We start from the raw sequence: 26,370 nt of genomic DNA on the forward strand, positions 1-26,370 counted from the left end.
TATTTTACAATATTACTGTTTTTACTGTATATTTTATCAAATAGATAAACTTTTGAACAATCATTTATTGATATGCCACTGACATTTTTCCACAGCATCTCCCGGATCCAACATTCCTCACCGCTGCAACAGTACAAAACATCGCATCATCTCCCCCAAACTGCCCGCCCCTTACCCCGCCCTCACGGAGCTGCAGAATCTGGCCAATGAGGGCTCAGGAGCAGAGGTCGGGCGAGAGACGGGGCCAGGCGATGGTTTGGTTGCTGTCGTGCCTTCAGAGAGGAAGCAGCCGTCCGGTTCGCCAGAAGATGGTGGGCGGGTCGAGGACATGGTGGGCGTGGCTTCACCTTGCTCCGCCTCTTCCTCGTCCTCTTCGAGTCCACCCCAAACGCAGCGAGCAGCGACAATCTCTCTGAGCAACGGAAATGGATTCCAGCGGGGCGGATTAGCAGCGGTGGCGCTGCCGCAGAACGCGGTCATCGTGATGACGACAGCGGCGCCAGTGGGGCGTGGATGTGGCGAGGAGTCCAACGGCGAACTCGGCTCCACCCGACTGTCGCTCACTCGTGCCGGTGGACGGTTAGTTTTGTCTCCTGTCCCACCCAAACAAGACACGTCCTCCCCGCCAAGCTCCGCCTCTCCACCGAGCCCTGTCCCACCAAATCAGGGCGTGGCCACGCTGTCACTCACTCTACTGCCCAGCCCTGTGATTGGAGGACTGCTGCTGACTGACCGCATTGTCCCAGAAGCCCCCGGGACGCTCCTGCACCCGTCGTCCCCGTCGCCCTCGCTGCTTCCGTTCGATCCCGATTCCTTCCTCAACAGCCCCAAACAGGGCCAGACCTACGGAGGCCCCGCCCTCACGCCCCACTCTGTCTCCGCCTCTTCCTCCCCGTCTCCGCCTCCTTCCACATCTCCTCAGCCTCCATCTCTCGCTCTGTCTCTTTCTCCCACTTCTCCCCCGTCGTCTCTGTCTTCCCTCTCTTCTGAGACGGAGAGGAAGAGTATTCCAGGTCGTCCCGCCTCCAGTCCTGCCTCCGTCTCGCTTTCGCTCTCTCCGACGCGAACGACTCCTGCGCTGCTTCCGATGTATCTGGAGACGTCTTTAGGACTCGATTCGTTGAGCCCCTCACTGTCTGTCCCGTCCACAGATGCCAGAGCTCCGCCTACCGGATTCGATGTTCAAGCCACGCCCGGTCATCTACTGACCAATCAGCTCTCTCCTTCCCAGCACGTCAGCAACCAACTGGCAGCCACCAACACGACGACTGACGACGTGTTGCCGACCAATCAGGAAGGAGAAAAGGCGGAGCTTAGGCAGTCCCAGCTTCAAGTGCAATCCTGTCTTTTAGCAACACACTCCATGTGCATTCAACCTCAGAATCTGACCCCGCCCCCAACCACGCCCACAAATGTGAGTCCCATACAGGTTAAGGAGGAGCAGTCTCCGCCCACTCACTTAGAATCAGACGTAACACCCATGGACACCACCCACTGCGCCCATATGGACAGCGAGGAGGCGGGGCTTACGTTTGACTCCACCTTCCCTGACCTAATATCTGAGCTGATTACAGACGAGACCGTTAACCACTCCCCCGCCCCAGCTCCGCCCATTTACCCCGTCAGGTACATGGTTCCACCTCAGCCGACTCCGTCCACCTCGTTCCTACCCTTCCCGCTCCTTACAAACGCGCATTCACTCGCTTCCGGCGGCGCTCCGGAGGAATCCCAGCGGTTGGCCAACATCACGGACTTCTCACCGGAATGGTCGTACCCGGAGGTATGAATCTTTTACATCGCTTCTTTAATCACTGGAAATTGATAAATACAAAATATAACTCCTTGAGGTTAAAGGGATAGTTCATCCAAAAATGAAAATTATCCCATAATTTACTCACCCTCAAGCCATCATAGGATGTTACTGGAAGCTACTAATTATAGTCTATAAAGTTTTAAATATGGAAAATTTTCTTACAAATACCCATCGCTTCGCTTCAGAAGGCCTTTATAACACCTGGAGTCGCGTGGATTACTGTTATGATGGATGGATTTGCGTTTTTGGGCTTCAAAATCTCGGCCCCCATTCACTCCCATTATAAAGCTTGGAAGAGCCAGAATATTTTTAAATACATCTCTGATTGTTTTTGTCTGAAAGAAGATGGTCATATACACCTAGAATAGCCTGAGGGTGAGTGAATCATTTTGGGGTGAACTATCCCTTTAACAGACATTATTTTCTGAAGGTTAAGCATTTTTTCTCATGTACTATTAGAAGTACATCACTATTATCAGTACTATTAGAAGGTTCTTGATTATAAAATGTGTTTCTGCTTGTGTTTTGTTTAGTTAACGCCATTGATGTTTTAGAATTATTAATATACTACTATAGTTTTTATTTTTATATTTTTCATTTTAAAGTTCTATTATTTTTTTTTAGTAAATCTATTATTTTTTTTTATTATTTTTTTCAATTTTAGTTTTCATTATTTTAATACACCAAGTTAAACTGAATTAAAATAAATATTTCCCTGGCAACAAGCTAAAAATACGTTTTTGTTTTAGGTTTAAAGGTTTAGTAATTTTGCTGTTTGTTTTAGTCATTTTTTACGGAAGAGGATCAGGGCCAAGCAATAATAAAAAAATAAAACCATCTCGAGATTAAAGTTGTTAAATTTCCAGAAAAAAGTCGAAATAAAATGTTGAGAATAAAGTCATTAAATTACGAGAAAAAAGTTGTTAAATTACGAGATCAAATTCGTTAAATTATGAGAAAAATGACCTTAAATTTCGAGAAAAAAGTCGAGATAAAATGTTGAGAATAAACTCGTTAAATTACGAGAAAAAAACTCATTAAATTTCGAGAAAAAAGTCGAGATAAAATGTTGAGAATAAAGTCATTAAATTACGAGAAAAAAGTTGTTAAATTACGAGATCAAATTCGTTAAATTATGAGAATAAAGTCATTAAATTACGAGAAAAAAGTCGTTAAATTATGAGAACAAATTCGTCATTTGAATTTTTCTTTCTTTTTCTCAACATTTTATCTCGACTTTTTTCTGGTAATTTAATGAGTTTATTCTCAACATTTTATTTCGACCTTTTTTCTCGAAATTTAACGAGTTTGTTCTCGTAATTTAACGAGTTTATTCTCAACATTTTATTTCAACTTTTTTCTGGTAATTTAACGAGTTTTTTCTCGTGGTTTAATGAGTTTATTCTCAACATTTTATCTCGACTTTTTTCTGGTAATTTATTGAGTTTATTCTGAATATTTTATCTCAACTTTTTTCTCGAAATTTAACAAGTTTTTTCTCGTAATTTAACGAGTTTATTCTCAACATTTTATCTCGACTTTTTTCTCAAAATTTAACAAGTTTTTTCTCGTAATTTAACGAGTTTATTCTCAACATTTTATCTCGACTTTTTTCTCGAAATTTAATGAGTTTTTTCTCGTAATTTAACGAGTTTATTCTCAACATTTTATCTCAACCTTTTTCTCAAAATTTAATGAGTTTTTTCTCGTAATTTAACGAGTTTATTCTCAACATTTTATTTTGACTTTTTTCTCGAAATTTAACACGTTTTTTCTCGTAATTTAACGAGTTTATTCTCAACATTTTATTTCGACTTTTTTCTTGAAATTTAACAACTTTAATCTCGAGATGGTTTTATTTTTTTATTATTGCTTGGCCCTAATCCTCTTCCATAATTTTTACACCATGCAAAAAAAATTATTCATTTTTTTGTTACTTGAGAAGCAAAATGACATAATATAAATTAAAAATGCATCAAAATGAAGAGAGTTTATGCTTATATCTGCCAGTGGGGTGAGAAAAATACATTTGTTTAAATTAAGTTTATTTTTCTCACCCCATTGGCAGATATTTTTATTGTTTTAAGTGTAAAGTCACTTAATTTTAAGACATTTTTTTCAGAAAACAACATATCTTAAGTAATTTTTTTCAAAATCTTGATTCAAGAATGTTTAGATATGGTTTTTATTTCAATTTAGTTATTTTAGTACATCAAGTTACTAAATGAAAAATATAGCTAAAATAAAATAGGTTTAAGTTATTTTTTTATTTTACTTCAAGTAACGGTTTCAGTTAACTGTCTGTTTTAGGGAGGAGTCAAGGTGCTGATCACAGGCCCGTGGTCAGAGACAGACAGCCGATACTCATGTGTGTTCGATCAGAGCCGAGTTCCTGCTTCTCTCATTCAGCCGGGCGTCCTGCGCTGCTATTGTCCAGGTGAGCAGCACTCAGTTTCACACACAGCCAGATGGTGGCGCTCACGGCTTCAGTGAGCACAAGAAAAAGAGCAGGACAACAAACTCTCACTGCATAAATATCTAGATTCCATGACTATTCAGCAAAGAACACAGATTATGTTTGTTCAGTGTTATTTTTTTGTAAATTTGTAAACAAAAAAACTCTGTTTCTAATATTTATTGCAAATACAACAGGAAGTAAATAAGCCCTTGTCAAACTTTTAAGTGAGGAAGAGCTTAGCTTCTACATCCTGCAATGAATTATTAGCTCATTTGAAGCCGTTTTATACTTCATATAGTTGTGTAAACATAATTAACAGATTGAGACCAGAGTTTTTTAGTCATTAGTATGCATAAAATAATGAAAAGCTTTCCTGCGACTGCAGCATTTGAGAGTCCTGCAGTGTCACTAAACTCCATCTGAAACTGCTTTAAATGGCATTTTTTATCAATTCATTTGTCACTGCAGGATCGTATAAATGTCAAAAATGTGATTAAACCTATTTTCACAGATATGTTATCACATATATAAGTATATATAATATATATAAATAAACTAGGTATTATTTGAAAGCTTAAATGCTTGAAATGTTAGTATCATTGAGATATTATTATTGTTTTTAGTTTGTTTTCATTTTAATTTTAGTTGCATTTTTAGTAATTTTTATGTTTTTTATTTTTATTATGTCTATATAGTTTTATTCATTTTATTCTAGTTATAGTTATTTTTGTACATCAAGTTAAACTAAAAATGTTGCTTTGACCACTAGCTGAAAGTTTTTTATTTAAAAAGTTTTTTATATTTTATTTCAGTTTAAGTTTATTTCAAGTAATGAAAATATTTTTTTATGGTTTTTAGTTTTATAGTAACACTGAATTGGACATTGGACAATGGAAATGATCCTTTAAAATCTTTTAGTGGCTCAATTTCTGTGAAATCAACTTCAAATTTGAAACACAGCTTGGTTAGACGTATGGCTTTGATTTTATAGCAGTGTTAAAGGCCAAATAATTTTGTATAAAATAAAACATGTTTAGTTCAGTACATTTGCTTTACAGTAAACTTAAACTTCTATGACTTTTCTACACTTTAATTTTTTGAAGTGCTTTCTACAATAAAAGAGTCTGACCTCAGATCTGTACTCCAAAACATTCATGAACTACAACTATTTATTTTCATATCTGAGCTCAAAAAGTGGGTCAACAGTTAACAGGTTAAATGGTGAAACTAGGGTGAAAATAAGCGGTATATATACAGATTTACAGTTTCCTGTGTGTGTGTGTGTGTGTGTGTGTGTGTGTAGCTCATGAAGCGGGTCTTGTCGCTCTGCACGTGTTGATGGACTCCAGTACCGTCTCCTCATCTGTGCTGTTTGAGTATCGCGCTCGCAACGCCTCGTCCTTACCGAGCTCACAGCTGGACTGGTTATCACTGGATGGTGAGTACACACACACACACACACACACACGATTATTTGTTCTGTGGTCATAGAGAAGAGAGATGGCGGTCATAAGAGCAGAACAGCACAGATGAAATGTGATCATAAGTGATAGATGACGCAAAAAATATGAAAGTAATCAAATGAAATAAAATAAAACTACTTATATTATTGTCTTTTATCACAGAAACGGTGAACTCAAAGCACATGACAGTGCCACCTGTGTTTATCTCAATGGCTCTCAGCAAGGGGCCTGAAGGATGACTTAAAAATGTGTTTAAATTAATATATTATTATTAATAATACTACTGATCTAAATTAAAGTCATCATGAAAAGGATGTTGCGCTCGTCTTTTCTTCCCTATAGTGCCGTATATCAGAGTGAAACGCTTCTCAAACAAGAACAAATGTAGGGCGGGGCTTGATTTTGTCCGTGGGGAATTGATTGGATGGTTGTGGTTTGCTATTGGAGGATCTCATATGAGCCCTCGTCCTCAGAAAAAGAGGAGGAAGTTATTCTGATTCAAGATTACGAGGAACATGAATTTAAAACAATAATAATGTGAATGGATAAAACCTTTATTACAAATACTACAATATTCCATAAAAAATGAAAAAAAACAAAACAAGATTTGTCCATTTTGATTTCATGGTGACTTTAAAATACTAAAAAGACACATAAAATCAATATATAAACTTAGATTACATTTTCCACAGTAACTTTTTTTTTATTATTATTATTGAAGAAAATTAAGTTCTTGAAACTTCTGGAAGCTCAAAAATAATCATGTTAATTTAATATTTCAACACTCCCAGTTTCTGTTAATAATAATAAAAAAAAAATACATAATTACAGCAGAAATACATAAAAATATCTTTGCCTATATAAGTCAAAAAGGTTGAGAACAGCTTTATTAGTCATAGTTTATGATTTATTACTAATCTTTCATCATAAACAGTCTGTTATGAGCTTTGAAGAGCTGAACGACATTACTGATCCATGACTGTTGATATTGTTAACTGAAATGAAACTGAAATCAATTTAAAATATAAATATTAGATGAAAAACTTGAAAAATGTAAACTTAAAAACTTAAATGAAAATGATAAATGTTGCACTGCTGAAAAAAATATTTAAAAGAAATTATAAAAATGACATTTTCTTGTTGTCCAAATATCTAAGAATTCATAAATCAAGATTATTTGAGAAGCAAAATGACATAAAATATTACATTTTACAAATTATTTTGTTTTTCGAAAAAAGCATCAAATTTAAGTAAGTTTGTTTAAAACAAGAACAAATATCTGCCACTGAGGTCTGAAGAATAATCTTATTTTTCCTTTGAATTAAGTAGATTTGTTCTTGTTTTAAACATAAACTTACTTAAATTTGATAGATTTGTCAGAAAACGAGACTTAATATTACTTGTCATTTTCCTTCCCAAGTAAATGCATCTTTGAGAAATCTTTCGATATTTGTACTGAAAAACACGACAAAAACACTGAGGAAGAACATCGTTGCAGTGTAAAACTTAAACTAAAATTAAAATGAAAAAAAAAAAAAGTTAATAAAAACTGTCATAGTATATATAAACAAAACTATAGAATATATAAATAAATAATAAATAATAGTTTGTTTACAGCGCCTGAACATCAGTCAGAAACCACAGATCAGTGTTTAGATTCAGCTGCTCACAATCGCTGATCCTGTCGAAGGGTCAGACTGGTTATCTGTTCATATTCCAGCGGTTAAACGAGTTGTTGTGTGTGTCAGTGTGGATATCAGCCGGTTTCTATTTCTGCCCTCACTTAAAGCCTATTTAAATCCGTGTGTACGAGAGGAGCAGCGTGTGTCTCTCTCTCTGTCTGTCTGTCTCTCTGCCTCAGTAATTTAAGCTCAGCTCTGTCTCGCTCTCGTCTCATTTGGGACTTTCCCTGCTCGAGGACGGACGTCCGTGTGGATCCAGCCGGAGTTTGCAGTTTTCCTCTCCTCTCTGTGGAATACTTTATTTTTCCTGACTTTTTCTTCACCTTTCTCTCTCTCTCATGTGATCCGAGCGTGTGATCGGACTCGGTACTTCTCTGATCGTATGTCAATGTATTATTAGATGTATTAAACAGTTTTTATACTTCAAATCATCTTTCTAACTTGTGTCACTCCTGATTGAGAGAGAGAGAGAGGTGATGAGAGCGAGACATGGAGTTGTGCTTTTTCTGATTCTGTGTTTTTATTCGATCGTCTGAGCGATGGCACAGAGAAGCAGGGATGGTGTAGGTAGGCATGACTGTGTGTTTGAAAGTCTGTGTGTGTTTGTTTGGAGATCCGCCTTAGAGATCACTGTGTGTGTGTGTGTAAAAGCTGAGCTGTCAACACATTCACACACACTGTAAATCAGGCACTAAACACACACATACTCACGTCTGCTTTGTGTCTGTATAAGTAAATATTAGAATTAGTTGAGAATCGAGAACCATAAATAATTTTCATGCCGTTACATTCTTCCGCCGAGTTTCCTGCATGTCGTTCTGCTCATTGTCCAAAAATTTTACGAATGTCTTTCTTGCGGCTCAGTGTGATAAAGTTCCTAATGATTCATTATACAATACAGATTGTTTCAAAAGCAGCTTCACAGTAATAAACAGGAAAATAACAGTGTTAATGTTGTAAAATTAAGTTCAATAACAATGTCAGTGTTGCAAACTTCATTTATGAAACAAATTAAATTCAGCTCAGTTTGATTCAGTTCAATAACAGTGTTGAAGTTGCAAAATTCATCAGTTATAAAACTAATTCAGTTCAGTTGAGTTCAGTGTTGATTTAATTCAGTTTAATAACAGTGTTGATGTTGCAAAATTCATCAATTATAGAACTAATTCAGTTCAGTTGAGTTCAGTGTTGATTTAATTCAGTTTAATAACAGTCAGTATTGCAAAATTCATCAAGTATTAAATTCAGTTGAGTTCAGTGTTGATTCAATTCACTTCAATAACAGTGCTGATGTTGCAAAATTCATCAATTATGAAATTAAATTCAGTTCAATTTGTTTAATTCAGTTCAGTAACAGTGTCAATTTTACAAAGTTCATCAATTATGAAACCAATTCAATTTAGTTCAATTTGATTAAATTAATTTCAATAACAGTGTTGATGTTGCTATTCAATTCAGTTTGATTTCATTCATTTTAATAACGGTGTCAATGTTGCAGAATTCATCAATACTTAAATTCAGTTGAGTTCAGTGTTGATTCGATTCAGTTCAGTAACAGTACAGATGTTGCAAAATTCATCAATTATGAAATTAAATTCAGTTCAATTTGTTTAATTCGGTTCAGTAACGGTGTCAATTTTGCAAATTTCATCAATTATGAAAGATTAAATTTAGTTCAATTTGATTAAATTAATTTCAATAACGGTGTTGATGTTGCAATTCAATTCAGTTTGATTTCATTCATTTTAATAACGGTGTCAATGTTGCAAAATTCATCAAGTATTAAATTCAGTTGAGTTCAGTGTTGATTCGATTCAGTTCAGTAACAGTACAGATGTTGCAAAATTCATCAATTATGAAATTAAATTCAGTTCAATTTGTTTAATTCGGTTCAGTAACGGTGTCAATTTTGCAAATTTCATCAATTATGAAAGATTAAATTTAGTTCAATTTGATTAAATTAATTTCAATAACGGTGTTGATGTTGCAATTCAATTCAGTTTGATTTCATTCATTTTAATAACGGTGTCAATGTTGCAAAATTCATCAATAATTAAATTCAGTTGAGTTCAGTGTTGATTCGATTCAGTTCAGTAACAGTACAGATGTTGCAAAATTCATCAATTATGAAATTAAATTCAGTTCAATTTGTTTAATTCGGTTCAGTAACAGTGTCAATTTTGCAAAATTCATCAATTGTGAAACTAATTCAATTCACTTCAATTGAGTATATTGTTGATTTAATGCAGTTTAATAACACTGTTGCAAAATTGATTCATTAATTGTGAAGCTAATTCAATTCTTTTCAGTTCAGTTGATTTAATTCAGTTCAGTAACAGTGTTGATGCTTAAAATTAATCAGTTATGAAACTAATTCAATTCACTTTAATTCAGTTTAGTGCTGATTTAATTCAGTTTAATAGGTGTTGATGTTGCAAAATTGATTCATCAATTGTGAAGCTAATTCAATTCTTTTCAGTTCAGTTTTGATTTAATTGTTCAACAACTGTTGATGTTGCAAAATTCATCAATTATGAAACTAATTTAATTCACTTCAATTCAGTTCAGTGTTGATTTAATTCAGTTTAATAAATGTCAATGTTGCAAAATTCACCAATTATGAAACTAGCAGAAATGCGTCACATTATGGAACTGAACGTTGTTTAATGTTGAGCGTCTCTCGTTCTCTCCAGATAACCAGTTCAGGATGTCGATTCTGGAGCGTCTGGAGCAGATGGAGCGGCGAATGGCAGAGATGTCAAATAACAATCAACAGCATCAACATATGAATCACTATCATCAGCAGCTGTCGCGAAATCAGAGCTCTGCTCCACGCTTGACTCCCGAAAACCAGGTACAAACACACACACACACATCACTGTTTCTGACATTCACCTCTGATTGGCTGCTTTCACATCATCTCCTGTAGTCCGTGTTCACAGGTTTATCAGTCCAGCAGCAAACAAAGTCAGGTTCAGTTCTCGGACTGATACAGAGACACAGTACTGCAAAAAGTGTTCTTCCTCAGTATTTTTGTCTTTGTCTTTATTCGCCAGGTTTATTTGACAGGTTTATGAAGCAAGCTAGAGAAGAAAGGGTTTTTGTGCATGTAAGTGCATCAAAATATTAAAAAAATGTTATAATGCTATCTCGATGATACTAAAATAACACTGGTGTGTTGATGAGCACTGGATTTATGAACGTGCGTTATCAGGGTTAGCGGGGGAATGTCAACTTTGCCGATGACATCACTTCAGAATGCGAGTATTAATAGCGCTTTTTCCATGTTGGTGCACACACACACATGCACACACACACACACACACATGCACGCACACACACATTACAGTTCAGGTTTTCCACATCTGATTCTAGTAAGTCCTGTAGTTTCTGAACTAGTCTTCAGGTTTAGTGCTGAAAGTTTGAGTTGCTGATAGTTTTGATGTTAAAACCTCGTCTCTGTTTGTAAGAATTATCTGGCTGATTCATGTCATTCATTTTTAGCTTTTCCACTCTTACGTCAATACAGCACGAGGACGGACAGAGAGACTGATACAGACAGACAGGAGGGAAAAAACTGAGGGAGGGTGTGTGTGTCTGTTGAGGGGTAACTAACTAAAAGTAGTCATGTTACTACCTCATCCTAACTATGTCTACATTAAATGTGATTCATTCTATCCAAACTTATCTAACCAACTTAAGAATTGCCGATCAAACTTAATGGATTCATATGGAAATCAGTTTCAGTAACGTAACTGGTTAATCTAAACCTATTTCAGATGCAGTAGCTAAATCGCTGATTCATTTGAGCATCTTTTTGTTGTGAGATATTAAGTGAATGTCACTATTTTCCGTTCAGTTATGTAAATTGTTTTATTTTTGTATTTAGTGTAAAAGTATCTGCTTAAAGAAAGACACTATAGGTGAATAGGTTAAAAATATAAGCTAATAGATATCATGATACTTCTCCAGCTAATTAATTACATTATATTAAGACAATTATTTTGTAACAAATGCTTTTTTCTGAGATTTTATGTTTAAATGTGCAATTGAGGCATTATCTAAGTAAATATGCACTAATTTTCATACACTTCCAGAAGATAAATCTGAACATTGGATAAAGCCAGATTCAAAATTCTTGTTTGATTTTGTTGACATGTTAGAGTTAAAGGTTTTTACCGAAGGGATTTTGGAGATCTCTTTTTATCACTCCATAAATCAGAAAATACTGTCAACAGATGGTAAAATAAAACATTTTCAGCATATATTTAGGAATAAAATTGTATATAAATGAGTGTGAATGATATATGAACAAACCCCACAGTAAAAACCTTCAGAATATAGACAGGAATAAAACTGTAAATTTTGGTGTTTGTAAGTGCTGCTGAAGTGGAGAAAAAAACTCATTTATAAACATACAGCCTTTACAGATATGTATTAAAATCTACGGGCGCAAATAGATAAAAAGCAATAAAATAAACACTTAAATGTAATCAAAATGGAAGTGTTGATGCATCAGCTGTCTCTGAAATATTTTCTATTGTGTAACTCTCTCAAAATACATAATTACGGGGAAATATAGTAAAAATAGCTTGATTTTATATTTAAAAAACATACGCATAAAATAAATATTCTCTATGCAGTTTTTTCCTACAGTGTAAATGCATAATTTTGGGAAGAGAAAAGTTTAATGTTTATATATATTTATTTAATAAAAGTTTATTTACAGTATATTATTACATATTTTTATTTATTTATATTAAATTATACATTCTATAATTAAACAAATCTAAATATATACATATATTGCATTTATTTATTTAAAACTTTGAAACTTTTTTTCAATTTAAAACAATTTTCTCCTTTACCTTCCTGATTAATTTATCAGAGGGTTAAATGCAAATGTAAAATTCAGAACCAGCTTCAGAATCACTGGTGGCTTCTCTTCTGATTCAGTGAATCAAACTGAGTGAATCAAATCTGTCTTTAATTGAATCTGAATCAAAATTCTTTTTGGTGTGATGAATCTCACAAACGTTGTCCAATCCACAGACAGGCTTTTCCTCTGTAGTGTCATTAGATCAGTATATCAACTAGCAAACATGTGACTGATATAAACCTGTGAGTTCGTATTTTTTCTCAAGTAGATGTATGAAGGTGTTTAAATGTGCTAATGAGGATGTATCTGTGTGTGTGTGTCAGTCGGGGCTTTGGTTTGAGCGCAGGATTGTAGCCGTGTGTGAGCGGATGATGGCCGGAGGACGGTGGGGACGAGACGGCGAGACAGACAGACTCACACACTCCGTCAGACACCGAGGAATGACGCTTCTGCACCTCGCCGCCGCTCAGGGATATACACAGCTCATACACACACTCATACGCTGGAGGTAACACACTCATAATCATGAAACTGAAATGAATCAGTGACACTCAGACATTCAGATGACATTTCATCTGCAATCTTGATGTTTAAAAAGCTTTTGTATTTAATGGTATTTGTGTCTCTGTGTGTATCAGGAGTATCAGTGTGAACAGTTTGGATCTGGAACAGGAAGTGGATCCTCTAAACGTTGATCATTTCTCCTGCACACCTCTGGTACGTCACACACACACATACTTTTGCCTGGTAGTGTGTGCATATGTATGTATATATATATGCATATCCACACACTAGCAGATAATGTGATGATGACTCAGAATTTGTTTATTTGCTCATGTGTTGTGTGTGTGTTCAGATGTGGGCGTGCGCTCTGGGTCATCAGGCGGCAGCGGTGTTGCTGTACCGCTGGAGCAGCGCGGCTCTGGGAATCCCTGACTCTCTGGGTCGTCTGCCTCTGGCCGTGGCTCATTCACGCGGACACACACGGCTGGCACGCTGTCTGGAGGAGTTACACACACACTCTCAGACACAAGAACACACACCTGACACGGCCTCGCCTCCGTACCGGCCCCTGTCTCCACTGTCCAGCAGCCCAGACACAGGTAGCACACACACACTGCACTCCAGATGTGCTTTACGTGGGCTGGGATTGTCATGTGATGAAGCATGTTCAGAATTCATAAAATGTTTACAGTTTAATATTTGATTAAAATGCTAACAATTATAGGGCCCTATGAATTCTAATTTCTGTTATTTTTATTTTTATGATTTCTGTTTTAAATGAAGCAAAATTACAATTACATTTTTATTTTTTTTAAAAGCATGTCTAATCAAATTCATAAAATGTTTACAATTTAATATTTTAATAAAATGTTAACAATTATAAGGCTCTATGAAATCTTTTTTTCCCCCAAATTCTGTGCTGTTTTTTTCTAAATTTCATTTTAATAAAATTAAACAAAATAACAATAAAATATATATATATATATATTTAAAAAACATGTAGAGTCAAATTCATGAAACGTTGACAATTTAATATTTTATTTAAATATTAAAATATTTTTATTAAGCAAAATTAAAATTATTTTTTATATTTTAAAAGCATGTCAAATCAAATTCTTAAAACTTATTATAAATATTTTATTTAAATGTTAACAAGAATAAAGCCCTATGAAATCTGTTTACTTTTTTCAAATATTTGTTGTTTTATTTTACTTAATTCTGTTTTATTTAAATTAAACAAAATTACATTTTTTTTCCCCAAAAAGCGTGTCTGATCAAATTCATAAAACATTGACAATATAATATTTTATTAAAATGTTAACAATAATAAGGCATAAGGTTAAAAAAAATATTAAATATTTTATTTTTTTTCTAAATTCTGTGCTTTCGGTTTTATTTTTTTATGAATTTCAATTTAATTAAACAAAATTAAAATGATTTTTTTTTATATTCAGTAAGCATGTCGAATAAAATTCTGAAAACTTATATTAAATATTTTATTCAAATTTTAACATTAATAATGCCCTATTATTATAAAATGATTTGAATTAATTAATTATTTTAATAATAAAATTATTTTTATTATTGTTTTGACAGTCTAGATGATTTTTTCCACATCATGGAAATCCTAGAGCCCTAGTTACAGTTGTAGTTAGAGTTTGAGTTTTAGTCAACCTTCCTACTAACCCTCCTCTCTCTCTCTCTCTCTCTCAGGTTTGAGTTCGTCCAGCAGTATCCCCTCCCCCAGTGACCCGCCCTCACCCTCCCCCAGCTCCGCCTACTCCAGTGGTTCAGTTCCTGACCCCATGGACTCCGCCTCTTCTCCCTCCTCCCCGTTCTCGGTCCCACCCCCTACCGGTTCCACCGATTCACTCTTCCTCATGGACTGTGAGGCTGCGAGTCCCTCCACACCGGCTGTCTCGCACACGGACGCAGTAGCACTTCACTCTGAGCTTGCCGACGAGCTGCTCGACTACAGCGAGAATGCCGAGAACGAGGATTACCTGTCTGACGAAGTCTTACAGGTGAATCACTTATTTTGATAACATCTGATTGGACAAAGTATTAAAGTCTCCGCTTCCTCACACAGTTAGTGAGACTTATCATGGTGATTTTTGCGATGTTTTACTGGTAGGTTGACATGGCAACTCTTGCCGAGCAGATCATCGAGGCCACACCTGAGCGAATCAAACAGGAGGAGTTTAACCGGGAGGCGGAGTCACCGCTCAGAGAGAGGCGGGACAATCCTGCCATTCATGACACCATGCCTTGGCTTGCAACATACCTCGACACTGTGGACAGGTAAATGGACACAAAGAACATTCACCTGTACACTAATGTTCATTTAAAAAAAAAAAAAAAAAAAAAATCATTTTTTTATAAAGGATACATTAATCAAAAGTGACATTTATAATGTTCCAGAAGATTTCTTTTTCAAATAAATTCTGTTCTTTTGAACTTTCTATTCATCAAAAATACTGAAAAATAAAATGTATCACAGTTTCCACAAAAATATGAAGCAGCAGGACTGTTTTCAACGTTGATAATAATCAGAAATGTTTCTTGAGCAATAAATCAGCATAAAATAATCAATATAATTAATAAATATAATTAATATATTCAAATTATATAAAGACATTCTGCATAAGATGATGATTCTTAAAATTACAAATGACACAACTTTTTAAATTAAAATCAGCATAAATTAATCAATATAATTAATAAATACAGTTACTATATTAATTATAATTATATAATTAAACATTCTGCATAAGATGATGATTCTCAAAATTACAAATGACACACTTGACTTTTTAAATTAAAATCAGTATAAATGAATCAATATAATTAATAAATATAATTAATATATGAATTATAATTATATAATAATATAATTTATATAATTAATCAAAATAGATATAATTTAATCTTTTTGATGTGATTTCAGGGTGAAATGTGACCCAAACATGTTCTTGACATGTTGATGTGAGATTACCTACACTTGTTAAATTATACCAGTTTTCATTTTTTAGTGTGACATTCATCTGTTCCTTACATTTGAATGTGTGTGTGTAGGAACCTGTGTCCCACCCCTCCCTCCCTTCTCAGTGATTTGGCACTGCAGAGGCTCCGCCCCCCAAGCAGCGTGGCATGGGCGGAGTTTCTGAACGCCTCAGCTAATGGAAGGATGGAGAGAGATTTCGCCCTGCTGACGCTGACAGACACAGAGCAGAGAGAGCTGTATGAGGCGGCGCGCGTCATCCAGAACGCCTTCCGCAGATACAAGGTACACACACACACACGACCGACAAATGACTGAGAGTGTGTGTCCGTGGTTTAATAATGATTGGTTATTATTGTGTTTAGGGGCGGAGACTAAAGGAGCAGCAGGATATGGCCGCAGCTGTGATACAGCGCTGTTACCGCAAATATAAACAGGTATAAAACACGCACACGTTTACTCGGCTGTCTAGATGAGGACATTGCATAGACTTCTATTGTTTTTATAGCCGTAAATAATGTATCTTACACACTAAGGGTTAGAAAACAGAAAACTTTCTTTTTTGCATTTTTACAATGTAAGGCAAGACACAACATGCAAAACCATTGTTTTTTTTTCATGCATTGGTTATTTTTAAGATTGTGGATAAATTCAACCATGTCTTCTTTCAGACTAGTGGAAAGAAAACATCCAAAATACACATTTAAGTGTTTATTTTATTGCTCTCTATCAATTTGTGCCTGTAGATTTCAGTTAAAATACCTATTTTTAAAGGCGATATTTTTATAAATGAGTTTTTTTCTCCACGTCAGCAGCACTTACATACACCAAAATTTACAGATTTTTTCCTGACTATATTCTGAAGATTTTTACTGTGGGGTTTGTTCATATGTCATTCACGCTGATTTATATAAGATTTTATTCCTAAATATATGCTGAAAAGTATTTTTTCTGGTTGCTAGCAGTATTTTCTGATTTATGGAGTGATGAAAAGAGATATCCTAAATCCCCTCAGTATAAACCTTTAACTCTAATATGTCAACAAAATCTAATAAGAACTTTAATCCTAGCTTTAATCAATGTTCAGATTAATGTATGCAAATTAGTGCATATTTAAATAGATAATGCATTATTTGCATATTTAAACTGAACATTTTAGAAAACTTGTAACAGAAATGTTGTTTGCAATTCTTAATATGATCAATCACTTGTGTAAGTATGCTGATGTTTTAGTTAAATGTTTCACACTATTCATTTTGCCAACTTTTTATTTACTTTATTTTTATTTTATGTTCTTTTTATGGAAACTTGTTTCCGCCATGGAATGAAAAATATAACGGGTAATTGCGACATTTTATCTCACAATTCTGACTTTTTTCTTGCAATTGTGAGTTTTTATCTCACAATTCTGAGGAAAAAAAGTCTGAATTGTAAGAGAAAAAGTTGCAATTACCTTATTTATTTTTCATTCCATGGCGGAAACAAGTTTCCATAGTTTATACAAAGATGTCCTGAAAATAAGGTTTTGTTAAGTTTAGCATACTTCTATGGAAGTAAATTAATGCCAAATGTTTTTGAAATAAAAAGCTTGTTGAATTGCTCTAACTGAAAAAAAACATGCATCACATTAGCTGTACTTGCATTTAGATGCACTGTATTTTTAAGGCTTGCATTTTTATGGGATGAAATTCAACACAGTCGTATATTTAAGCTGTGAATATTTCAATTAAAAATATTTCACACACATTTTCATTATTAAAAATTAAATAATTCATATTCACATTTCAAATTTCACTTCCAAGATATTTATTCTGTTTAAAAATACAACCTATAAAATTCGACTAGCAATTTTCAGTCCATTTTATTTCACTTTACAAATTCGCTTCCACAAATTCAGTGGCTCAAATTCGGCAGAAAATTCAACATTTCACATCCGGGAACTGCAGGAAGAGCAGTAGAGTGCCGATGCATCATCTCTATCTGCTGTTAGTCTTCTTCACCAGCAGGTGCCGCTAGCGGCTGTTTAGGAAGACCAAAGCAACGCTAGTAAGTCATCATTCATTCATAAAAACGGATTTACAGAATTAGAGTAAGCGGTAAGTGAATGTGTGATGATTATCAGGGCCAGTATAAATGCAGAAAAGCTGATAAAGACACAAAAGCTGCATTTATGTTTAATTCAGTGTATTTACGCTTACTTTCCCTGTGTAGCTACAGCTTTCTCTCCAGTGAACAAGATAACGTTATTGCCCGATGCTGGTGTATAGATCAAACGTTAAATCTGAGATAGACATATATTTCTCTCTGTTGTTAAGTTTCCTTAACTTTGTATCGCAGCGCTGTGTTGTAATACTAGGGCTTCCCTCATCCGTCATAGCTGCCATCAGGACATATAAACTCTTAACACAGCTTAATGGACTCGTACAGTGATATAAAAGACCAAACTCGCACCTCATTTGTGATGTAGGTTAGACTATATAGGCTCCAAGAAAGCAGATACTGGCATAAAGTTGATTTGATGCTGAACGTTTGATTATGATATTCGCAAATTTAGGGACCGTCTCTAAAGTTACGACATTCTGTATTCACGTTTCTACCTTCCAGGGGCGTAGCACCAAATTTTGGGCCCTGGGTACAAACCATCTTGCTGGGCCCCCGTACCAAATACCATAGTGATACCAATGGGAGGGGTATTGCATTTTTATCATAATAACACTTAAAGGTGCCCAAGAATGCTTTTTTACAAGATGTAATATAAGTCTAAGGTGTCTCCTGAATGTGTCTGTTAAGTTTCAGCTCAAAATACCCCATAGATTTTTTTAAATTAATTTTTTTAACTGCCTATTTTGGGGCATCATTAACTATACACTGATTTTTTCAGCGCGCCGCCCCTTTAAATCGCGTGCTCCCTGCCACACGAGCTCTCCACTATATTACAGCACATTTACAAAGTTCACACAGCTAATATAACCCTCAAATGGATCTTTACAAGATGTTCATCATGCATGCTGTGTGCATACATCGAATCATGTGAGTAAAGTATTTATTTTGATGTTTACATTTGATTCTCTGAGTTTGAGGCTATGCTTTGTGGCTAACGGCTAATGCTACACTGTTGGAGAGATTTATAAAGAATGAAGTTGTGTTTATGCATTATACAGACTGCAAGTGTTTAATAATGAAAATAGCGACGGCTCTTGTCTCCGTGAATTCAGTAAGAAACGATGGTAACTTTAACCACATTTAACAGTACATTAGCAACATGCTAACGAAACATTTAGAAAGACAATTTACAAATATCACTAAAAATATCATCCTATCATGGATCATGTCAGTTATTATTGCTCTATCTGCCATTTTTCGCTGTTGTTCTTGCTTGCTTACCTTGTCTGTGCACAGATCCAGACGTCAATACTGCCTTTCCTTGTCTAACGCTCGAACATGGGCTGGCATATATGGAAATATTGGGGGCGTACATATTAATGATCCCGACTGTTACGTAACAGTCGGTGTTATGTTGAGATCCGTGTGTTTTCCGGAAGTCTTTTAAACAAATGAGATTTACATAAGAAAGAGGAAGCAATGGGTTTGAAACTCAATGTATGTCTTTTCCATGTAGGCTACTGAACTCTTGTTATTCAACTATGCCAAGGTAAATTCAATTTTTGATTCTAGGGCACCTTTAAAATGTAAACAAAATAAGCCACACTCTGATTAATATATTTTTTGTCTGAAACTGAAATATATGGCTTTAAATGGTTGCTAAAATATCCTTTATTGTCACAATACCTTTTTTAAAGTGTAGGCTAAGTACAAGTTAATAGCTGATTATTTGTCTGTTTAAAATAAATGCAGACTATAGAATCACAGGGTACACTAACCGCCAAACTAAACATTCAGTCTTTGAATTACGTTTTAAAATAAGTCATTTTCAATCATTAAGATGTGCATTAAACTGAGAACAATCCTGTACTTAATGTAAGAGCGTGCGCGAGCTAATTTGCATAACAATGCAGTAAAATAGGCGCTAACGATCTGTGTTTTCGCGGGTGTTAGATTTTGACAATGGAGGGAAATATGCAGTGTTTTCATGTAAACTTCTGACTCTGGGAGAACTGCAGCAGAAGAGGAGACAAGCTGCTCAGCTGCCTGGAGTGGCTGTGTGTTGAGCTCCCAGCTCCGCCTCCGTCTGCTTCTCACTCCCTGTTATTTACCCAGAAATATTGTTTGCTCGCCATGTAGGGTGTGATACTATAAAGTATTGGTATATTATTCAAATAGAGTACGAACATAAATGTATGCTATTCTACCTGGAGTAGATATTTATGTTAAAACAATGTCAATGCTCTGATGCATTTGGAGCTCACCTTTCTTTTCAAAAAACTGAGTGAGCAACTGCTTGCCCTCATTTGCCTTTCTCTCTTTAATCTTCTTTTCTTTTCGTTTTTGAGCCCCTGATTTTCCTTTCTTAAGGAAAGACATGACTCTTCCCCTGTCTTCCTAGTTCATATCACGGCTAACTCTAGCTCCTGTCTCATTAACTGATTCACCGCAGGTCCGCAGCAGAAGCACCTGACTTGCGGGTCGTACCATTTACATTGATTCGAGAGGGGTGGTGGGGCCCTGCACAGCATGAAAATGATTTTTTTTTATACCAAACCAGTGTCTAACTACAAGTTTAGTTTTGCACAGGAGCTTTTTATTTGTACATAAATGCTATACAAATGTTAGTGTATGTATATGCATGTATAGAAAACTGACTTCTAAGGGGGCCCCCCCTGCCTCGGGCCCTGGGTACTCGGTACCCTTTACCCCCCCAGTCCGACGCCCCTGCTACCTTCTACCAAACTCTTGTAGACACACATGCACATATACATATTCAAACACACCTCACTCAAAGTACATGCATATACTATTTCTTTTTTTTTTTTTTTTTTACACGTTCATCACACAATTTTTTTTACTTTGTTCATTTTTTATTTTACCTGATCATAGATTATCCTGCTTATACAAATTTTAAATAAAATTTAGAAATAAAATTAACTAAGTAGAACTAATTGTGTGATGAATGTGTAAAAAAAAGAAAAAGTATATGTGCATGTACTTTGAGTTAAGTGTGTGTGTGTGTGTGTGTGTGTGTGTGTGTGTGTGTGTGTGTGTGTGAGAGAGAGAGAGAGAGAGAGAGAGAGAAGGGTGCATCACTCTTCGACCTGGCACCTATAGATGAACACTTCACAGGTAGTTTTGGTGATTGTAAATCATTCTCATCAAATGCTATTGAGCTTTAAATTATGGCATTTTTTTGTATGATCCAATACAGTAGTGAAATACATAGCAATCTTTACATATTACTTGACAGTTTATTTGGAAACACTTTACAGTAAGGTTCATAATGTATTAACTAATGTGAACTATCCATGAGCAACACATTTGTTGTTGTATTTGTTAATCTTTGTTAACGTTAATAAAAATACAGCAGTTCATTGTTCATGTTACTTCACTGTGCATTAACTAAAGTTGACAAATACAACTCTTGATTTTAATAATGTATCAGTAAATGCTGGAATTAACATTAACAAAGATTAGTAAGTGCTGTAGAAGTGCAGTTCATTGTTAGTTCATATCAACTATTTAATATAAAGTGTTACCTTTTATTTTAATAAACATCAAAAATCTAAAAGGTTTGCATTATACCTGACACCTAGATGAACAATTTACAGTTGGTTTTGTGACTAAGTCATTCTCTTTAAACGCTATTGAAGGTAGAAACGTGAATACAGAATGTCGTAACTTTAGAGACGGTCCCTAAATTTGCGAATATCATAATCAAACGTTCAGCGTCAAATCAACTTTATGCCAGTATCTGCTTTCTTGGAGCCTATATAGTCTAACCTACATCACAAATGAGGTGCGAGTTTGGTCTTTTATATCACTGTACGAGTCCATTAAGCTGTGTTAAGAGTTTATATGTCCTGATGGCAGCTATGATGGATGAGGGAAGCCCTAGTATTACAACACAGCGCTGCGATACAAAGTTAAGGAAACTAAACAACAGAGAGAAATATATGTCTATCTCAGATTTAACGTTTGATCTATACACCAGCATCGGGCAATAACGTTATCTTGTTCACTGTAGAGAAAGCTGTAGCTACACTGGGAAAGTAAGCGTAAATACACTGAATTAAACATAAATGCAGCTTTTGTGTCTTTATCAGCTTTTCTGCATTTATACTGGCCCTGATAATCATCACACATTCACTTACCGCTTACTCTAATTCTGTAAATCCGTTTTTATGAATGAATGATTGAATCTTTGGTCTTCCTAAACAGCCGCTAGCGGCACCTGCTGGTGAAGAAGACTAACAGCAGATAGAGATGATGCATCGGCACTCTACTGCTCTTCCTGCAGTTCCCGGATGTGAAATGTTGAATTTTCTGCCGAATTTGAGCAACTGAATTTGTGGAAGCGAATTTGTAAAGTGAAATAAAATGGACTGAAAATTGCTAGTTGAATTTTATAGGTTGTATTTTTAAACAGAATGAATATTTTGGAAGTGAAATCTAAAAGGTGAATATGAATTATTGAATTTTTAATAATGAAAATGTGTGTGAAATATTTTTAATTGAAATATTCACAGCCTAAATATACGACCATGTTGAATTTCAGCCCATAAAAATGCAAGCCTTAAAAATACAGTGCATCTAAATGCAAATACAGCTAATGTAATGCATATTTTTTTCAAATAGTGCAATTCAACAAGCTTTTTATTTCAAAAACATTTGGCATTATTTTACTTCCATATACTTCTGGGAACAAATTTGTCATCAAAATATGGTTAAGTAGATACACACACACTTTATACAGAAACACTTGATGTTAAGAAACAAAGCATTCAGCGTCTGAGTGTGTGTTTGTGTTTGTTTGTGTGTGTCTTCGCTAACATACTAATATTGCTGGCGTGTCTCTGATCTCTCTCCTGTTTCTTGTTTAATTTCATGCTAGCTAACATGGATAGCACTGAAGGTAACGCTGAACTAAACTGCCTCACTGTTGTGTTCTCACATTCTTCTGCCGTGCAGTGTGTGTTTGTGTGTGTTGTGTTGTCCTCCTGCAGTGTGTAACGTGTGTGTTTGTCCTCCTCCAGTACGCCTTATATAAGAAGATGACGCAGGCGGCCATACTGATTCAGAGTAAGTTTCGCAGTTATTACGAGCAGAAGAAGTTCCAGCAGTCACGGCGGGCGGCCGTCCTCATCCAGCAGTACTACCGCAGCTATAAAGAGTACGAGCGCGTCAAGCAGGGGCCGCGCGGCCCCGGGACCCTCAACACCAAGATCAAGTGAGAGGCATACATTACACAACACTACAGATCATTACACGACTCATGAGAGATTCTGTGGCGCTCAAACTCTTGTTCTGTGTGTCAGAGGCTCTTTCCTGACCAAGAAACAGGATCAGGCTGCGAGGAAGATCATGCGCTTCCTCAGACGCTGCAGACACAGGTACACGTCTGTCTGTTCGTTTCTATGTTTTTTGAATTAAAGTAAGACAAAACAAGCATTAAAATAAGCTCAAACAAATAAAAATCAAGATGTCTCTTTAAATTCACACTCTCAACCTCTGTTTTTATTTAATTTTATTTATATTATAAAACTGCACATACAATATCCTTAATCATTTATTCTTATCCAGTAAATCATGAACAACTGGAAGAGTAATGAAAATTAATAAAAACTGAAAATGTCATTTATAATAAATAGAATTTTTACTAGTTAGGTCAAACTCTAAATTATTTTATTTATATTATATAAATTGTGCATTAAAAGAACATTAAAAAAAAAAGTTAATTCTAATGTAGTAAATCTGGAAAAGTCAAGGAAATTAAAATGTGGTTGTGGTTATTTTTATAATGGGTATATCCATTTTACTAGTTACGTCAAGCTCTAAAATATTTTATTTATGTTATGAAATTGTGCATTTGAAAAGATTTTTAAAAATCCTTATTCTTATCTGGTAAATCATGAAAAACTTGAGAATGAAGTTGTTTATTGAGATTGTGTGTTTGCAGGATTAAGGAGCTGAAACAGAGTAAAGAGCTGGAGCACAGAGGACTGACCACCTGACCACACACACACACACACACACACACACACACTCTTTCAGTCATGTTTACAGTCGTCCGCTCAGATACACTCCTGCCATCACTTGCTTTACACACTCTTGTCAAAACTACTGCAGGATTTGATTGATTCAGAGAGAAAAGATGGAAAGATTGAGCTGCATTATTAGCAGGAGAAAATGAGAGCTTGTGTCCATCATGGAATAAAAAGTAAGAAAGGTAATCGCAACTTTTTATCTCACAAAGACTTTTTTTCTTGCAATTGCAAGTTTACATTTCAGAATTGCAGGAAATAAAGTCGAGTTGAAAGATACAAACTTGGAATCGAGAGTAAAAAAGTCAGAATTGCGGGATAAAGTTATGATTACCTTTTTAATTGCAAGTTTATATCTCACAATTCTGCCTTTTTCTCTCAATTCTGAGTTTATATCAATTCTGAGAAAAATGAAATTGCACAAAAAAAGTCTGAATAGTGAGTTATAAACTCAAAGTTGAGAGTTATAAATTCTGAATTGCGATGTATAAACATTTCTGAGGGGAAAAAAGTCAGAATTGCAGTTGTCAGAAGTTGCAATTACCTTTTTTATTTTTATTTTTTTATTCCATGGCGGAAACAAGTTCTATAGTAAAAGGGCAGACAGACACACAGTCAGACGTTTTTCTTTGGTTGCTTCTTTCCAGTCGTTGCTGCAACACTAAAGTTCACGTTCAGCTTTACTGAATGTTTGGAATGTTTTTATGTATTAATGGATCTCTATATAAATGTATACAGTATATACGCTCATATATATGGTCATAAACACAGAGTTGATTGTGTTGGATATGAATTTATTTATTGATCTCTTGGAGATATATTTTATAAACACTCAATGTTGCGCCTCAGAACAGAGAACCACAGGAAAAAAAAAAACGACGCTGAGTTCATGTCGATATCCAAAGTCTTAAATCGTAGTTGTCATGGTAACACAGGGCTGAAAAGTAACGTTGCCTAGTGACGATCTCGCGCAAGTTCACGACGCGAGAAATACGATAACGAAACCTTCACTGAAGGTGCCTCATTATAGTCAACGGTTTGTGTTAAATATCAGTACTGTTTATGTTCATTAAATTTAATGAATATAATAGTACAGAAAATAAAAAAATTCAGCACTTTCAGCATAATGTCACAAAAAAATCGCTTTAACTCGCTCCAAACTTAATTTGTAAATAATAAAACAAGTGATAAAATCACTTACTGACCTCTGTTGTGTTCGTGTAACATTCAGACGATATGAAGGGAATGTTTTAGATTCAACAGACAGCAATTATGGGATGTTCCAGAAACTATGGAAATAAAAAATGTAATTGTGACTTTATACCTCACAATTCTGAGGGAAAAAATGCTAGTTATAAGTCTGAATTGCGAGATTAAAAACTCGCAAATACATTTTTATATTTTATTCCGTAAGAGTTTTTGGAATCCCTCTGAATTATTTATCTGTGGTGACGCCAGCAGAATAGATACTGCTGATAAAGCTTTTATCGACTTTCGTAAGACTTTTATTTTGACGCGTGTTTTCAAACCCCATTTTCATTTCTGAAAACTCCTGGTTCTGATTGGATACGTGATCTCCGCCCCCGTATGTGTGCGTGAAACGCGTTACAGACGCACTAGGCATCGTTTGACGAGGAAAATGTCGCGATTCTATTTAATGGCTATTTTTGAATGTGCCTTGAGGTGTTTTTAACTAAATTAACTGCGTCATTGAAGAACTGGTTGGTTCTCCATCTTGATTCAGACCTTTATGCATTAGTCTGTAAATATTGTACAGTATAAAGAACTGGTGAAAATATATTTAAGAATGAATACATTTGCTTCTGCCTGATAAAATGTTTAATTTATTCTCTGTACTGATTGCTGATATGCACGGTTATATTTACACGATGAGATTTTTTCAGCATGTTTTTGCTTGCTGGTGTTTATGTTTGCATGAGTTCATGTTTGCTTTGTTCATATTTCCACTCACAGGCCTTTACTACTGCTGATGCTTATTTATGAATATAGATTTATGGACATGTTTGAATTGATTTCTACTGTAAATTCATTCTGGCATTTAGATATTTGTTCAGGCTGTTTTACTGTTTCGTAACATTTCATTAAATTCTTCAAATTCAAGTTTCATTCAGGTGTTTTTTCTCTGTTCAGACACTGACACAAACATATTCACAGTCTCATTAGTTTGTTTTTAAGAAGTATTTTATTTCTTGACCGATTTACAGACACGTTTCTGAAATAAAAAGCAGAATCTTTTCCTTTGTTTTTTTCTCTATTCACATTCCAGGCTAATTTTACAAGCATATTCACAGTCTCATTACTTTTTCTTAAAAAAATATGAAAAAATAAATGTATTGTGCAATAAACAGTGAATGTACAGCAAATTAAGCTTATAAAAAGTTAATACCTTTTCATAG

General features: G+C 35.1%; 1 protein-coding gene across 2 annotated transcripts in view; it reads left to right on the forward strand.

Moving 5' to 3' along the window:
• The window catches only part of camta2 (calmodulin binding transcription activator 2), a 41,150-nt gene extending 15,076 nt beyond the window's left edge, over positions 1 to 26,074 (forward strand). Inside the window, exons 9-23 of one of the 2 annotated variants that reach the window (XM_048177228.1) lie at positions 96 to 1,780; positions 4,124 to 4,250; positions 5,575 to 5,709; positions 10,110 to 10,270; positions 12,619 to 12,803; positions 12,934 to 13,012; positions 13,152 to 13,398; positions 14,513 to 14,823; positions 14,934 to 15,100; positions 15,875 to 16,085; positions 16,166 to 16,237; positions 22,804 to 22,824; positions 22,946 to 23,139; positions 23,228 to 23,302; positions 23,869 to 26,074. In XM_048177228.1, coding sequence (XP_048033185.1) covers positions 96 to 1,780; positions 4,124 to 4,250; positions 5,575 to 5,709; positions 10,110 to 10,270; positions 12,619 to 12,803; positions 12,934 to 13,012; positions 13,152 to 13,398; positions 14,513 to 14,823; positions 14,934 to 15,100; positions 15,875 to 16,085; positions 16,166 to 16,237; positions 22,804 to 22,824; positions 22,946 to 23,139; positions 23,228 to 23,302; positions 23,869 to 23,923 — 3,725 coding nt within the window. In that variant the 3' untranslated portion in view covers positions 23,924 to 26,074. The remainder of the gene's footprint in view (positions 1 to 95; positions 1,781 to 4,123; positions 4,251 to 5,574; positions 5,710 to 10,109; positions 10,271 to 12,618; positions 12,804 to 12,933; positions 13,013 to 13,151; positions 13,399 to 14,512; positions 14,824 to 14,933; positions 15,101 to 15,874; positions 16,086 to 16,165; positions 16,238 to 22,803; positions 22,825 to 22,945; positions 23,140 to 23,227; positions 23,303 to 23,868) is intronic. The other variant, XM_048177229.1, reaches the window with a different exon arrangement.
• The last annotated feature ends 296 nt before the right edge of the window (positions 26,075 to 26,370 follow it).

Source organism: Megalobrama amblycephala, linkage group LG24 (genome assembly GCF_018812025.1).
Source record: "Megalobrama amblycephala isolate DHTTF-2021 linkage group LG24, ASM1881202v1, whole genome shotgun sequence".
Taxonomy (NCBI): Eukaryota; Metazoa; Chordata; class Actinopteri; order Cypriniformes; family Xenocyprididae; genus Megalobrama; species Megalobrama amblycephala.